The 15298-nt window shown below is 37.9% G+C and overlaps 1 protein-coding gene across 2 annotated transcripts in view; it reads right to left on the bottom strand.

Moving 5' to 3' along the window:
• The window catches only part of EPS8L3 (EPS8 signaling adaptor L3), a 195144-nt gene that overhangs the window by 39107 nt on the left and 140739 nt on the right, over positions 1–15298 (bottom strand). For both annotated transcript variants that reach the window (XM_089681197.1, XM_089681196.1), the window contains exons 12-15: positions 11242–11316; positions 11015–11163; positions 9114–9213; positions 5809–5843 (exon numbers count right to left, since the gene is read on the bottom strand). In XM_089681197.1, the coding sequence (XP_089537323.1) occupies positions 5809–5843; positions 9114–9213; positions 11015–11163; positions 11242–11316 (359 nt within the window). The remainder of the gene's footprint in view (positions 1–5808; positions 5844–9113; positions 9214–11014; positions 11164–11241; positions 11317–15298) is intronic.

Here is a 15298-nt window from a genome sequence, read left to right on the forward strand (position 1 = left end):
GTAGTGACACTGACCCTAGCCAAATGCAAAACTAGTGAAAAACAATCAGTAAAGATGAGTAGGGAAAAAAAATGTCAGTGGCCTCCACCTGTAAAACTATTCCTATTTTGGGGGTCGGCTCATTGTTGCCCATCGAGGAAGCAGCTGAAACTGATTAACAACCCCCTCTGCTACGTAACTGACCAGATAAATATCCCAGGAGTATAATTGAACTGATGCTATACTCTGATTAAGAAGTAGGTCCTTTAATTTTTTGAGCAGTGTATATAAAAGTCAGTATACTCTATATTGCCAAACGTATTGGGACGCCTTTACACGCACATGAACTTTAATGGCATCCCAGTCTTAGTCCATAGGGTTCAATATTGAGTTGGCCCACCCTTTGCAGCTATAGCAGCTAAACATGTGCAAAACAGAAAACATTGTTTTGTTTAGTTTCGTTTTCTTTTGTTATTTGACTAATTTCGTTCCGTTCGATTCGTTTTCAAAATTTGTTTCATTTCGTTTATTCGAATTCAACTGAATTAGAAATTCTGAATGGATACGAAAATAATTCTAGCATTACAATCCATAATCCACAATCCAAATCCATTTCAGCAAAATTTTCACAGTGCCTTTAGTAATCACTACTCACGTCTTCATAACGCTGCTCACAATTTTTATTGTTTTGTAAGGTATCCTATTCTTTTCTATTCTATTAGTTTATTTTCTATTTTCTTCTTCTCTATTCTATTGTTTTATATTCTATTGTAATGCATTCTATTTGAATTCAAATTTATTCTATTAGAAATTCGAATTTCGGAAGACAGTTATATTCTATTTTTTGTTTTTTTTTTATTCAATTCTTTGATTTTCTGTTCTATTTTGTATTTTGTATTCTAACCTTTTTTATTCTATTCTAATTGATTATATTCCTTTCTATTCCTTTATTTTCTATTCTATTTTGTTCTGTTTTACTCTATTCTTTTCTATGCTATTTTTTCTTTTGTATTCTGTTCTATTCTTTTACTTTCTATTCTGTTTTTTTCCCTCTGTTCTTTTCTATTCTCTTCTATTCTATTCCATTATTTTATATTCTATTCTAATGTGTTCTATTCAAATTCATTCTATTCAAAATTTGAATTTAGGCAGACAGGTATATTCTATTTAATTCTATTCTCTTTTATTGTTTTTCTATTCTATTCTTTGATTTCTATTCCAATCTTTTCTATCCTGTTCTTTTTTCTATTCTTTGACTTTCTATTCTCTTCCAATCTTTTATGTTCTATTCTATTCTAATCTTTTCTATTCTATTCTAAATGAGTCTATTCTTTGATTTTATATTCTAATCTTATCTATTCTATTCTAATTATGTTTATTCTATTCCTTTCTTTTCTATTCTATTTTGTTCTTTCTTACTATTCTTTTCTATTCATTTTTATTTGTATTCTGGTTCTATTCTATTATTTTCTATTTTGCTCTTTTTTCCTCTATGCTTTTCTATTCTATTTTCTGTTCTTGTTTATTCTATTCTTGTTTTCATATTTGAATTTGTTTTAAAATTCAAATTGATTCGAATTTCAGCCGAATTTAGTTTAATTATTTCGGATTCGTTTAAATTTGTTACTATTGGGATACATTTGAATCTCCGAATAACTGAAATTCAGAACAAAACAAACCACACATGACCAATAACAGCTTCGACTCTTCTGCGAAGGGTATCCACAAGGTTTAGGAGTGTGTCTTTGTTGGCCAAGAAGGTCTGGCTCGCAGTCTCCACTCTAATTCATCCCAAAGGTGTTCTATCGGGTTGACGGCAGGCTAGTCAAGTTCCTCCAATCCAAACTCTCTCATCCATGTCTTTATGGACCTTGCTTTGTGCACTGGCCATGTTGGAACAGAAAGGGGTCATCCCCAAACTGTTCCCACAAAGTTGGGAGCATGAAATTGTCCAAAATGTCTTGGTATGCTGATGCCTTAAGAGATCCTTAAACTGGAACTAAGGGGCCAAACCCAACCCCAGAGAACACGTCTCCACTGCTCTAGAGTCCAGTGGCAGTATGCTTTACACCACGGCATCCAACACTTTGCATTGCACTTGGTGATATAAGGTTTGGATTTAGCTGCTCAGCCATGGAAACCCATTCAATGAAGTTCTCTATGCACTGTTGTTGTGCTAATTGGAAGGCCACACAAAGTTTGGAGGTCTTTAGCTATTGGCTCTGCAGACAGTTGGTGACTTCTGCGCACTGCGTGCTTCAGCATGCACTTACCCTGCTCTTTCATTTTACGTGTTCTACCACTTCATGGCTGAGTTGCTGTTGTTCCCAGTTGCTTCCACTTTATTAAAATACCACTAACAGTTGACCGTGGAATATTCAGTAGCAAGGACATTTTAAGGATGGACTTATTGCACAGGTGGCAACCTATCACGGTACCACACTTGAATTCACTGAGCTCCTGAGAGCAACCCATTCTTTCACAAATGTTTGTAGAAGCAGTCTGCATGCCTAGGTGCTTTATTTTATAGTCATGTGGCCATGGAGGTGATTGAACTCGCTGATCACCGCCATTACTAGTATTAAAAAATAAAAAAATTCCAGTATATACACCGCCATTTGTAGACACTATAACTTTCATGTAAACCAATCAATTTACACTTTTTTTTTTAAGCAAAGACATGTAGCAGAATACATTTTGGCCTTCATTTATGACTAAATTAAATTTTTTACATTTTCTTACTGGACATGTTTAATAGCTGAAAAACCCTGTTTTTTTTTCAAAATTGTCAGTCTTTTTTGTTTATAGCGCAAACAATTAAAAACACACAGATCAATTACCACTGAAAGAAAGCTCTATTTGTGGGAAAAAAAGGACAGGAATTTAATTTGAGTGCAGTGCTGCATGACTGCGCAATTGGCAGTTAAAGTACTGCAGCGAAAAATGGCCTGGTCAGGAAGGGGGGTAAATCCTCTGGAGGGCAAGTGGTTAAATTGAATTAACCATCAAAAATGTACAAAAATAGTTGGAAAAGATGGATAATAAAAGAAAATTTAAAATAAGCAGAAAAAAGAGACAAAGTTACTCTTGCTGAAAAAAAACAAATCCATCTAGTTCAACCATAAAAGGGAAAAAATGTACTGTATATCCTATACCCACAGTTGATCCAAAGTAAGGCAAAAAACCCAAGCAAAGCTTGATCCAATTTGCTCCTAGGAAAAAATTCCTTCCTGATCTCCCAAGTGGCAATCAGATATTCCCTGGATCAACTTTACCTATAAATGTTAGTATCCAGTTATATTCTGTGTATCTAGGAAATAATCCAGGCCTTTTTTAAAGCAATCCACTGAGCTGGCCAGAACCAACTCCTGAGGGAATCTATTCCACATTTTCACAGCTCTTACTGTGAAGAAACCTTTCTGTATTTGGAGATTAAATCTCTTTTCCTCCAGACGTAAAGAGTGCCCCCTTGTCCTCTGTGTTGACCTCAAGGTGAATAACTCTACACCAAGTTCACTATATGGATCACTGATGTAATGATACATGTTGATCATATCACCCCTTAATCTCCTCTTCTCAAGAGACAATAAATTCAGTTCCTCTAATGTTTCCTCATAATTGATCTCTTCAATGCCTCTCATCAGTTTGGTTCCCCTCCTCTGTACTTTCTCCAGTTCCCCAATGTTCTTTTTTGTGAATTGGTGCCCAAAACTCAACTGCATATTCCAGATGAGGTTTTACAGGGGTAATATGATATATCTCTTTTAAGAAGAAAGGATTTTTCTCACTTGGAAAACACAGCTTGGCATTGCATGCCGTTAGTAAGCTTATGATCTACCAGAACTCCCAGATCCTTCTCCATAATAGATTCCCCCAGTTGTACCCCCCTAGTATGTATGATGCATGCGTATTCTTAGCCCCAAAGTACATAACTTTATATTTATCAACATTAAACTTCATTAACCATTACTTTCTGAATTCCATCTTTTAGCCAGTTTTCTATTCATTTAAATACAGATTTTTTTCAAGCCTGTAGACTTCACCTTACAAATTAGCCGTGTGTGGGGAACTGTGTCAAATGCTTTAGCAAAATCCAAGTATACCACGTCCACAGCCACTCCTTTGTCTAAGGTTTTGCTTACCTCATAAAACGAAATCAGATTTGTTTGACAACCTTTGTCTTTCATGAATCCATGCTGTCTGTTGCTTAAATAATTTTTTTCCTGCAAGAACCCATCTATGTGGTTGCTTTAATAAACTCTCCAGTAGCTTCCCAACTATAGAAGTTAAACTAACAGGTCTATAATTACTTGGTAAAGACTTTGATTCCTTTTTAAATATTGGCACCACATTGGCCTTACACCAATCCAGTGGTACTATGCCAGTCATTAAAGAGTCCCTAAAAATTAGAAACCATTGCTTTGAAATGACAGAGCTCAATTCTTTTAGAACCCATGGGTGTATGCCATCCAGTCCAGGTGCTTTATTCACCTTTATTCTGTCTAAATATTTCTGGACCATATCAAATTTGAGCCATAGTGGATCATTTAGGGCTTGTATCAATATCATCCCCATTATGGACAAGAGCTCGCTCCCCCATGCTCCTTTGTATACACAGAACTGAAGAAGATATTTAATCAGTTTGACTTCTCTTTGTCCCCAGTCACCCACTCTAGATTAGTTTGTAAAGGGCCTACATGCACGGACCAAACTTTTTTACTATTAATATGTTTGTGGTTTTTCCTGCAATCTGTTCGCTTTTAATTTTTGTATGCTTGATTTCCTTTTTACATATTCTGTTATGTTGTTTGTAATATTCAAATTATGATAGTGTTCCTTCATTTTTATATTTTTTAAAAGCTCTTTTCTTATTATTTATAGTTTTTTTTAACTTTGGCTCTAAACCACATAGATTTATTTTTTTAACCTTTTAAACTTGTTGCCCATGGGAATATACCGTATTTTTCAGTGTGTTTGAATACAGTATTTTTGAAGAACTCCCATTTCTGTTCAATGTTTAGCGATGCCAATATTGCCTCCCAATCTAAGTCTTGAAGAGCAGCCCTCATCCTTGGAAAATTTGTTCTCTTAAAGTTGAGTGTTTTTTTCTTTCCAGTATGTGCTGGTTGTTTATAGCTAACAATAAATGAAATCATGTTAAGGTCACTGCTACCCAGATGTTCTTTTATATGAACATTAGTAATAAGCTCTGCATGGTTTGAGATTACCAGGTCCAGCAGAGCATCATTCCATGTTGGGGTCTCTATGAACTGTACCATGAAATTGTCTTGTAATAGGTTTATAAATGTTTGCCCTTTAACGGTTCCTGCAGTACCATTACTCCAGTCAATTTCTGGGTAGTTTATATCCCCCATTATTATTACTGTCCCATCCCTGGCAGCCCTTTCAATCTGTGCAAGGAGCGGAGTCTCCATCTCCTTATTAACACTGGGTGGCCTATAACAAACTCCAACTATTACCTTTGTAGTACGCCCCCCCCATGTGCAGTTCATAATGCTTCAACCTCATCACACTCTCCATCAACTAAGTCCTCTTTCACACTTGCTTTGAGATCACTTCTCACATAAAGACAGACACCACCACCTTTCCTTTTTACCCTTTCTCTCCAAAAGAGAACATAGCCAGGAATATTAATGTTCCAGTCATGTGAAGAATGCATTAATAAAAATAAAAAAAACTTCCCCACTGGTGATAGAATAATGGGGAAGAAAAAGCCCCCAGAAATATCAATGCATCAAATGGAACATGCAAGTGTGAAAGGGCCCTTCCTAAATAATTAAAGACTGTTTTCCATATTTAAACACTTACTGATGAGTGGGTGGGGTCTGGAGATTTTGTTGGACCTATGGATTGATGAAAAATAAATTCATATATGTTTTATGATCAATACAAATAATATTTTGCATATAGTTTAATGAACTAGTAAACAATTAGAAATTACTAGTGAAGCAGTAAAGAGGGATATTTGTGGAAATGGAGTATATACTGTACTTCCTGTATTCGGAGCCCCTTTCAGGACCAAGACAATTTTGTTTTCAGTTTAGTAATAATGTTTCTATTTTGTAAGATATCAATTTAAATTTGAGAGTGATTAGCAAGAGCAATGTGGCTTTGTACCAATAGTAATGTTATCTAAATGCCTGTTTATTTTAACTTAAAAGTAAGCAAACATTGTAATATTTACAACTTTGAAAACACTAATCCACCTATAATAAACATACTCAATATTTATTCAACAAATTATTTACATTGTAAAAACATGATTTAGGTATTAAACTCAAAACCAAAAATGTAATATATTGCAGCTTACCAATCATTAGATGTGGTGTCTGCATTAATTTTCAGTTTTTAGCCTTTTTTCCCTCTGTTTTCACCTGGTGGTCTGGCCAGTAACACACCTCCAGTATTAGAGTGCCTCCACTCTGGATGAAGGAGCACAGGGGGCACTTTTGGACAGCAGCACTGTCATTCTGGGTAGAGGGAGTGTTAAATGTACTAACAGATTTAGTTAAACGAAAAATTTAAGCCAAACTGCAGCTCACACTTTTTAATCAGTTACAGCAAACAGTTTTGTTCTTTTTGGGATAAAAGTTTTACATAAATAAAAGCTGATCCTTGCAAGCACCCCTGTTATTGTTAAATAGTTTGTCTCATCTATGTAACTTACATAGTTACATAGTTAGTCTGGCTGAAAAAAGACAAAAGTCCATCCAGTTCAACCATTAAAAAAAAAAAAAAAAAAAGTTATAATCCTACACCCACAGTTGATCCAGAGGAAGGCAAAACAACCCAGCAAAGCATGATCCAATGTGCTCCTTCAGGGGAAAAAAATTCCTCCCTGATCCCCAGAAAGATCAGATATTCCCTGGATCAACTTTACCTATAAATGTTAGTATCCAGTTATATTCTGTGTATCTAGGAAAGATTCCAGGCCTTTTTTAAAGCAACAGGGAGTCCATTACACATTTTCACAGCTCATAAATTCAGTTCCTCTAATCTTTCCTCATAGCTGAGCTCCTCCATGCCTCTTATCAGTTTGGTTGTCCTTCCATGTAATTTCTCCAGTTCCCCAATGTTCTTTTTGTGAATTGGTGCCCAAAACTGAACTGCATATTCCAGATGAGGTCTTACTAATGATTTGTACAGGGGTAGAATGATATCTCTCTTTATGGAGTATATACCTCTTTTATTACAAGAGAGGATTTTGCTTGCATTAGAAACCGCAGCTTGGCATTGCATGCCATTATTAAGCTTGTGATCTACCAGAACCCCCAGATCCTTCTCCACCGTTGATTCCCCCAGTTGTACTCCCCCTAGTATGTATGATGCATGCATATTCTTAGCCCCCAAGTACATAACCTTACATTTATCAACATTAAGCCTCATTTGCCACATAGTTGCCCAATTAAAAAGTGCATTGAGGTCAGCTTGTAAGTTGGAGACGTTTTTCCACTGAACAGCTTGGTGTCATCTGCAAAGACTGAAATGTTATTTTTAATCCCAGACCCTATATTGTTTATAAATATATTAAAAAGTAAGAGTCCCAAAACCGAACCTTGTGGTACACCACTGACCCTAGACCATTCAGAGTATGAATCATTAACCAAAATTAATGGTTTAATGTTAGAACTGCCCCTGTTATCCTCCCTGGGATTATCTTAATGCAATAGGGATCCTCCTAAATTCATTGTAACATGACAATAAGTTTTGCTGACACTATCAGCTACCAGCCAAACCTTTGACGCAGCTATTTGAATCATAGTTACATAGTTAGTAAGGTTGAATTAAGACACTAGTTCATCCAATTCAACCTGTGTGTGTGTGTATGTCTACTACCATTTTCCATTGCCTGGTAATATTACATTCACTAAGAAACACATCTAAATTTTTTTTAATTACACTACACTCCCTGCTGACATCACCACCTGAGGTGAACATCCTACTGAGTGTATTAAATTTGGGGTTATAAACAGTATAGTGAATGTTACATTGAATTTAAGAGGATCACTTCTGCAATAAAGTTGAAGGTTAGCTAGAAAAATCCCTATAGCTTTAGTCACATCACTTTATGCAGGCACCTGGATCAAGGAGAAATCTTCACTGCAGGGATGCCTTGTCCTCTTCCTGTCTCTGAACTCCCAGTGCTGCAATGGTTAACAGCTTTGGGTATTCAGAGAGGCACAGAGACATTCTCCTTCTTCCCTGAGAAAAGTTATTTCATTGATTACACTGCATGTAACTCTGTAAATGGGGGAGAATCTGATCAGTTAGAGCACAGGTGTCAAACTGACGGCCCTCCAGCTATTGCCAAACTACAAGTCCCATGAGGCATTGCAAGATTGACAGTTACAAGCATAACTCCCAAAGGCAAAGGCATGATGAAACTTGTAGTTTTGCAACAGCTGGAGGGACGCCAGTTTGACACCCCATTCACAAATAGATTGACATACTTCATTACAGGAAAGTGATGTGAGTAAAACTGTTAAGGTGGAATTAAATCCATCCATTTATTTTAGCTAAACTTCTTTAAGATAAACCCAGGGAGAAGATCAAGGGTGGAATGTTTTAACATTATCATGTGTCGTTACAGTATCCTATGTATACTTTGCACAATAAAATGTATGTAGGATTTGGGAAGTGGTTTCTCATTACTTAGATTTCTTATGACATTTAAGTTTGTATATAGTGTTCACACTGGAGACACAGTTTGTAGAGTTCAATGTCCAGGGAAGACATTTTACATTACCAGTGAACATTATTCTGATGTGGATGTACACAAATAGTCCACTGTAGCACTGCAGGGTTGATTTACTATAGACAAATTGGTTTTTCATGTGCCCCAGAGCTTAGTGAATGAGGTGACGCTCTGCTGCATCTCATCATGCAACCATGAGCAAGCAAAAATGTTGTTTTTTATATTTTCATTGCTCATTATTGTGTATTCTTTGAAAGTGAAACTTTACCACAATCACTAAACTCTGGGGTAAATTTCCTTGTCAAGTGCAACATCCCTTGCAAAGAGAACAGCCTATTTGCCTGTAATAAATCAGCCCCTATATATATTACAAGTCATTTTTTAAATTGACAGCTAACATTCTGATACCTCTGTTTACCTTTGCTTGTCCATTTACTGAGCTTATATTTGGAGGAATCCATCCATCAGAGAATACTGGTATATATGGTGGGATCATCTTAGCATTAGGCCAATCAGCTCTATAAAGAAAGCAGCATGAAAAGAGGAAGCTGCAAATTAATAACCTTTGTCTAACTATAAAGTCTTATAACCATAAAATACAACATAATGTACAGTATATGAAGTTGAAAAAAATACACATTGTTTGAAAATGCCATCTTTCTACAGACAACTGATCTTCTGTTTAGTGATTTTATTGAAGGCAAATTCTGGAAGCCCCTATGTAGCCAATAGTTTACATGTATTAAATGATGTTAAACTCTTTTTATGTTTAAGGTGTTAGTTAGTGCATAGTTTTTTTTTAAGCAGAGCTATATCATTGAAATTTATGCAAGATAGAAAAAGGCAAATGTTAGCATTACCACATCACATTATTATTTTAAATAAAAACATACATAATTCTTGATAATATAAAAAAAAAGCTCCCGAAAGAGTGGCCTGAGTCCACCTGGTCATTGAGACTTTCATTGTGGTTATTTCACATCATTAAAGAAGAACTCTGGCCTAGGCAAAAAAATCACCTATTAGTACACCCCCTACACAAAACACTAAACAGTTAGTAACATTTTGAAAATCATTACCATTAAGGAGAAATGTCTAATTGAATGTTCATGACCTCATCTCTGTAATTCAAAAGATAACATGTATAAGTGTAGCCTGCTCAGAGGATTAATTAGACTGGCTGCTGCTAGCAAAACCACAAATGTGTAATGGTGAACAATTGTGTGGGTACAAACATAAAAGTTGCTGCGCTGCCTCACTGAAAAAATAAATAAACCACCCTACTACATATAGGGTCCCCACAGATGTGCGTATGCTTCAATGCCCTGCTTCAATGCCCTATAGGCTAACAAATATATCCGTTCTGCCCAGTGATTAAATCATAAATAGGGAAACCAATATATATATACTCTGTGTGCTCAAACAACAATTGTGCTATAAAATGAATAATAGCAAATATACAATGCCATAAAACAATACGTACAGTAAACTTTTATGCAAAAGACAATTTTTTTTTATCCTAAATAGTATGCATACCAGCAGTACAAACATCAGTCAGTGTATTATGCTTGGGGCTCTGGAAACATGGCCGCCAAGTCTTTTTAACTAATGCTTTTTAACATATTTTAATTTTTTTCAGCTTATTTTTAAATAAGTTTTTCAGCAAGTTCTTTTTCTTTATTGCAACATTTAGATACTAATGCAGCCCTTTTTTGACTATTTTAAGGGTCCATTATTCCACTAGACGTAGGACAGTGAGGTGCATTGCACGCTGTCCACTGTATTATGGCGGCCATCCGCGAACAGACACCCTGGGAGCAAGTACCATCGAAGAGAGTACCCAGCTGGGCAGGACTAAAGAGTGGACATTTTGTGAATAGCAGTATGCTAATGGGGGGACTTTGCACCCCTGACCTTCAGCTGCGGGTGCTGTGGCTTGATATAAGAAGGCCCTAAGCTCAGAAACTAGCATACAGTTAGGGAGCTGTTCCTTCTCTGTGGCGCTTCCTAGAAGAGTGAAAATGGGAAGAAGGCTGAAATGTGTGATTGTGTTTTTCACTGAAAAGACTGCTGTGATATTAATATAATTGACCAAAGTCCTGAAAACATATCTAAAAGTAGACATTTCTTGATTTAACAGTGGGTCTCTGGTCAGGGGTGTCATGAGTGAGCTGTCCAATCCATGTCCCCTACAACCTGACAGGCATAATTGTCCATCCCTACTCTATCCAAAAGAGGTTTGGCTTGACATTCACTTTAGGTACCAGTGCATCAGCTGTAATTGTCATTGGTCCTTAATTAACCTTCTGGTTTCAGTACCTTGTTCTTAACCAAGCGTCTCCTAAGCTTTCCCACAGTTTTCTTTCTTTATCTGTCACACATGAGCTCAACAACAGCAAAGCCTTTTGTGTTGGAAAAGGAGACAGTACAGAACTAGATATGTCCTTCCTGGGGCAGTTGGACAGAATCTGTAAGAAAGTTCCATAGTTACATTTTGAATGCAAAAACACAATTTTGTGCAAGGAAACTTGGCTTATAAAACTCACCTTGGGAATTATATCCAGAAGCATATGGACCATGTCTGTAGCAGATGGCTGGAACATATCGTCTTGAACTTTTCCCTGGTGATATAAGTGTTGTAGATAAATAATCGCAATTCACCTAATAACATATAATTATCCCTTGCTGTGTCATGAGAAAATGTTTTAAGACTTGAACAGGCTGAAATGCATGCTGGATGTAATGTATCAGTGGTTTTTCATTATATTATGTCAAGTCAGACAGCATAATTTAATATTGCTGTATGTAATTACATTGTTATTTGTGTTTACGATATAGAGGGGCAAACAGATCTCACATAGGGCCCAATTTAACCTAAGGCCAGCCCTGGGTGTTTTCTACCTCTTCCTGACTCTATACTGCTTTTGAAGAGCAAAAAATAACTGGATTCCCAGAGAAATAACCTGGCCATAGATGGATAGAATTTCAAATGAAAATTCTTAGGAAGAGTCTTAGGGCCGTCAATACATAGATTGAAATTCAGCCGGACTGGCCGATATTTGATCCATGTATTGGGCAGGTTGATTGTACCCAAGTCACTCCATAGATTGACTTGGGTACCACCAGTCTTTTGAATTTTTTGCCATCCAATTACTGCCAGCAGCTATACCCACTAGTAGTAACCATTGTCCTCTGCCTGCCAGGAAGGCATCCCGAACCCTTCTCCCCCTCCCCGGCCTACAAAACACAATGGAGCTGTGGTAGGTATTTCCTCAGCAACAGTGACTCGATTGATGGGGGAATCCTGTGATTATCTTTTCTTTCACCCGTGGTGGAAGAAAAGAAAATTGATTCATCTGGTGGCTGCTTTAGGAAAATGCGTGCAAAAATTCTGAGTACATTCCCATAACATTCATTTGTTGTTTGAAAGCTTTCGTTTGCTTTTAACATTTGATTTTGGAATGAATGGACCACATACACTGTTAGAAATTTGTTCAAGAAAAATTTTTCATCCCGGTCCTTCGAATTGTCACTACAATTAAGAATGAATGTAAATTTAACCCATTAATGATTAGAAAAATAAATGAACTTTCTAAGAAAATTATTTTCTCTTCCTTTTTTTTCATCTCCATTTTGTAATTTTTTTTCAAGGCACAGTTAATAGCCATGAAAACCAATAAACCAGTCTAAATAAATTCTTCTTTTATAGGAGCATTTTTGAAAACTGTGATTTGGGAATAAGAAGCTAGACTGGGAAAGGTCTAACAGGGAAACTGCATATATCCTTTAGCCATCTAAACTTTTATTAGCCCTGTTAAAAAATAACTAGAAAATTTAGAACTGTAAAGAAAGAGATTTCTATATATAAACTGTATAAACAGTATAAACTCATATATTGTTCCCAATCTTTAAAGCATCAAATAGGGAGGTGCACATGCATGGGTGGCCGGCACACATGTCCCGGTAACCACTCCGCACTCCCCCAGCATTTACTGATCCCATAATCGGGCACCGAGCCCCACAAGGACCCCGATTCCTCTCTGGTCCAGACCGGGACCTCCGGAGCCTTGTCCCCATGCCGGAACGAGTATCGGGGAGGGGTCGCAGTGACTCCCAGCACCTGATCCATGTGGCGGGCAGTGAACCCAAGATGGCGCCCGGCTTAGCTCCTGTGGCTTCCGCTGCATCCCTGCAGACAGCACCTCTCCCTCAGCGGGCAAAATCTGGCCCTCCTGCAGCTACAGGCTGGGATCGTGACATGGTGGCCTCTTCTGCTGGGGTGAGTGACCCTATACACCCCCCCAATCTCCTCCTAGCCCTGTTCTACCAGTGTCCCAGGCTTCGGCCTGCTCACTAGGCCAAGATTCTCCAGCATCTTCTCCATTAGATAATGAGATGGGGGCTTTTTTAGCCAGAGCAGTGGTGTGGAACCTGACCCTGATAGCCCTGAGAACTCACTAACACTCCTTCCAGCTCCACCACAGTATTTGGGAGATGCGACCCTTATCACTCGTTTTGCTGATCTGTTACAAAGAGAATTAGATAGAGCTACTACTAGATTGGCGGCTGATCTTAAGCAAGATTTTCAAGAATTGGGCCAACGTCTTGATAGTATTGAATCTAAAGTTGATGCAGCAGTTCATAACTTATCCCAAAATTCCAATATGATTACCGATTTGCAGGATCGGCTTGATGAAGCTTACTCCAAAATTGATGATCTAGAGAACCGGGCCAGACGTTACAATTTCCGTATTCAAGGGCTCCCGGAATCGATCAAAGAGCTCACTAGCTTTGCCCAATCCCTTATGCGATCCGCAATGCCTGAAATTGATGATCTTCATACAGAAATTAATCGTATACATAGGGCACTGATCCCCCCTAGACAGCGGGGGCCTGCTAGAGATGTTATTGTCAAACCACATTCCAGGTCAAGGAAGCTGTCATGAAATATAGTAGAGAAATTCCGGAGCAAACAAATATTTGCAGATGTTTCTTCGACCACCATCCAGAAACGGAGATCCCTCAAACCACTCCTTTCCCACTTGGTATCTGATCCGCTATCGGTGGGCCTACTCTTTCCAGCTACAATTTACCTACAATGGAAAACCTTATGGGTTCTCTACATTTCATGAAGGCGAAGAACTCCTTCTTCAACTAGGCATCATTTTCCATAGTCTTTAATCTCATTCTCCATCAAGACCTGCTTCTTGTCCTCCGCCACTGTTGCCACTGTGGTCTGCTTCAACTTCCAAGAAGACAAAATCACATAAAAACACTTCTTGAGGTAATATTGCCTATTTTACGGTGGTGGCTTCTCAGTGGTTTCCTTGGAAACATTAGCTGCCACTGTTTCAGGAGGAGAGGGGGAAAACAGAGGAGGGGGGGAGAGGGAGGGGGAGGGAACGGGGAGAGAAGGGGGGAGGGAAAGAAAAGGTAAAAACCCTATTTTTTTCCCCTTCCTTTCTATAAGGCTGTTTGCACTATTGCGATAATTATGTCTGTTGATATTGGTTCTTGTGGGGTTTTGGTTATTTTAATGTTGCATTATGCTGATATTGGTCCCTCTCAAATTTGGAAGACTCTCCCCTGAGTTAATTCTCTGGGCAGAGCCATTCCTTTACAGGGCTTTAGTCCTGATACTTTTGGTTTACTGTTTGTTTTGTTTACATTATAATGTGTAATGTGAATATCCCAAGTGTCTTCTTTCGCTTCTTTTTCTTTGGTCTATTTTTTTAAAATCTTTTTTCTCCTTTTTTTTTCTTCTTTCTTTGAGGGTCAGCCGTCCTTCTTACTGGTTCATCCTAATATCTCTTGTGCTCTGGGAGTGGATAGCTTTCGCCAACTATAGTTCGCCAAATACTGACCATGTCTCCCCAACGGTCTGACAGAGATTATCCAATTGTTGTCTCATAATGTTCAGGAGTTCAGTTCTCCCTCTAAATGTATTAAGGCCTTTAATTCATACCGCTCTTCAGGGGTGGATATCGTAGCCCTTCAGGAGACACATTTTCCTCTTCTTTAACTCCACGATATGTCCATAAAGACTATCCCCTTTGTTATTTTGCTAATGCCACAGAGAAGAAGCGAGGGGTTGCCCTTTGCTTCTCCCGCCGTTTGTCATTGACTAAAATTATTAGGGATCGGGAGGGATGCTATCTTCTGGGGAAAGGTCACTTGGGCGGAAACGTACTCACTTGTTTTATATATTATGCTCCAAATATTAACCAGGTGGAATTTCTTCAATCTTTATTGAGCTCTTTAGCATCAGAGCTTGAGGGTGATGTTGTTTTGGCTGGTGACTAACTTAGCATTAGACCAGATACTGGATCGTTCCTGAACCACCAAGCTTCAATCTCCTTCTAGACAGAGCTGTAAGTTTGCCCAACTTTTATATTGGTACGATCTCATTGATGCTTGGAGGGAAGCTAATCAGACTTCTCAAGATTATTCTCACTTCTCTAGGGCTCATAACTGCTATTCCCGTATTGATCACATATTCCTCCATACACGTTCACTTTCCAGAATGCTCACAATTAAAATTCTTTCCACACCTTGGTCCGATCACGATCCGGTTTTTTTAACACTCTCGTCCTGGACACATGG

This window comes from Staurois parvus, unplaced genomic scaffold (genome assembly GCF_062004578.1).
Source record: "Staurois parvus isolate SC_StPar_1 unplaced genomic scaffold, SC_StPar_1.0 ptg000261l, whole genome shotgun sequence".
NCBI lineage: Eukaryota > Metazoa > Chordata > Amphibia > Anura > Ranidae > Staurois > Staurois parvus.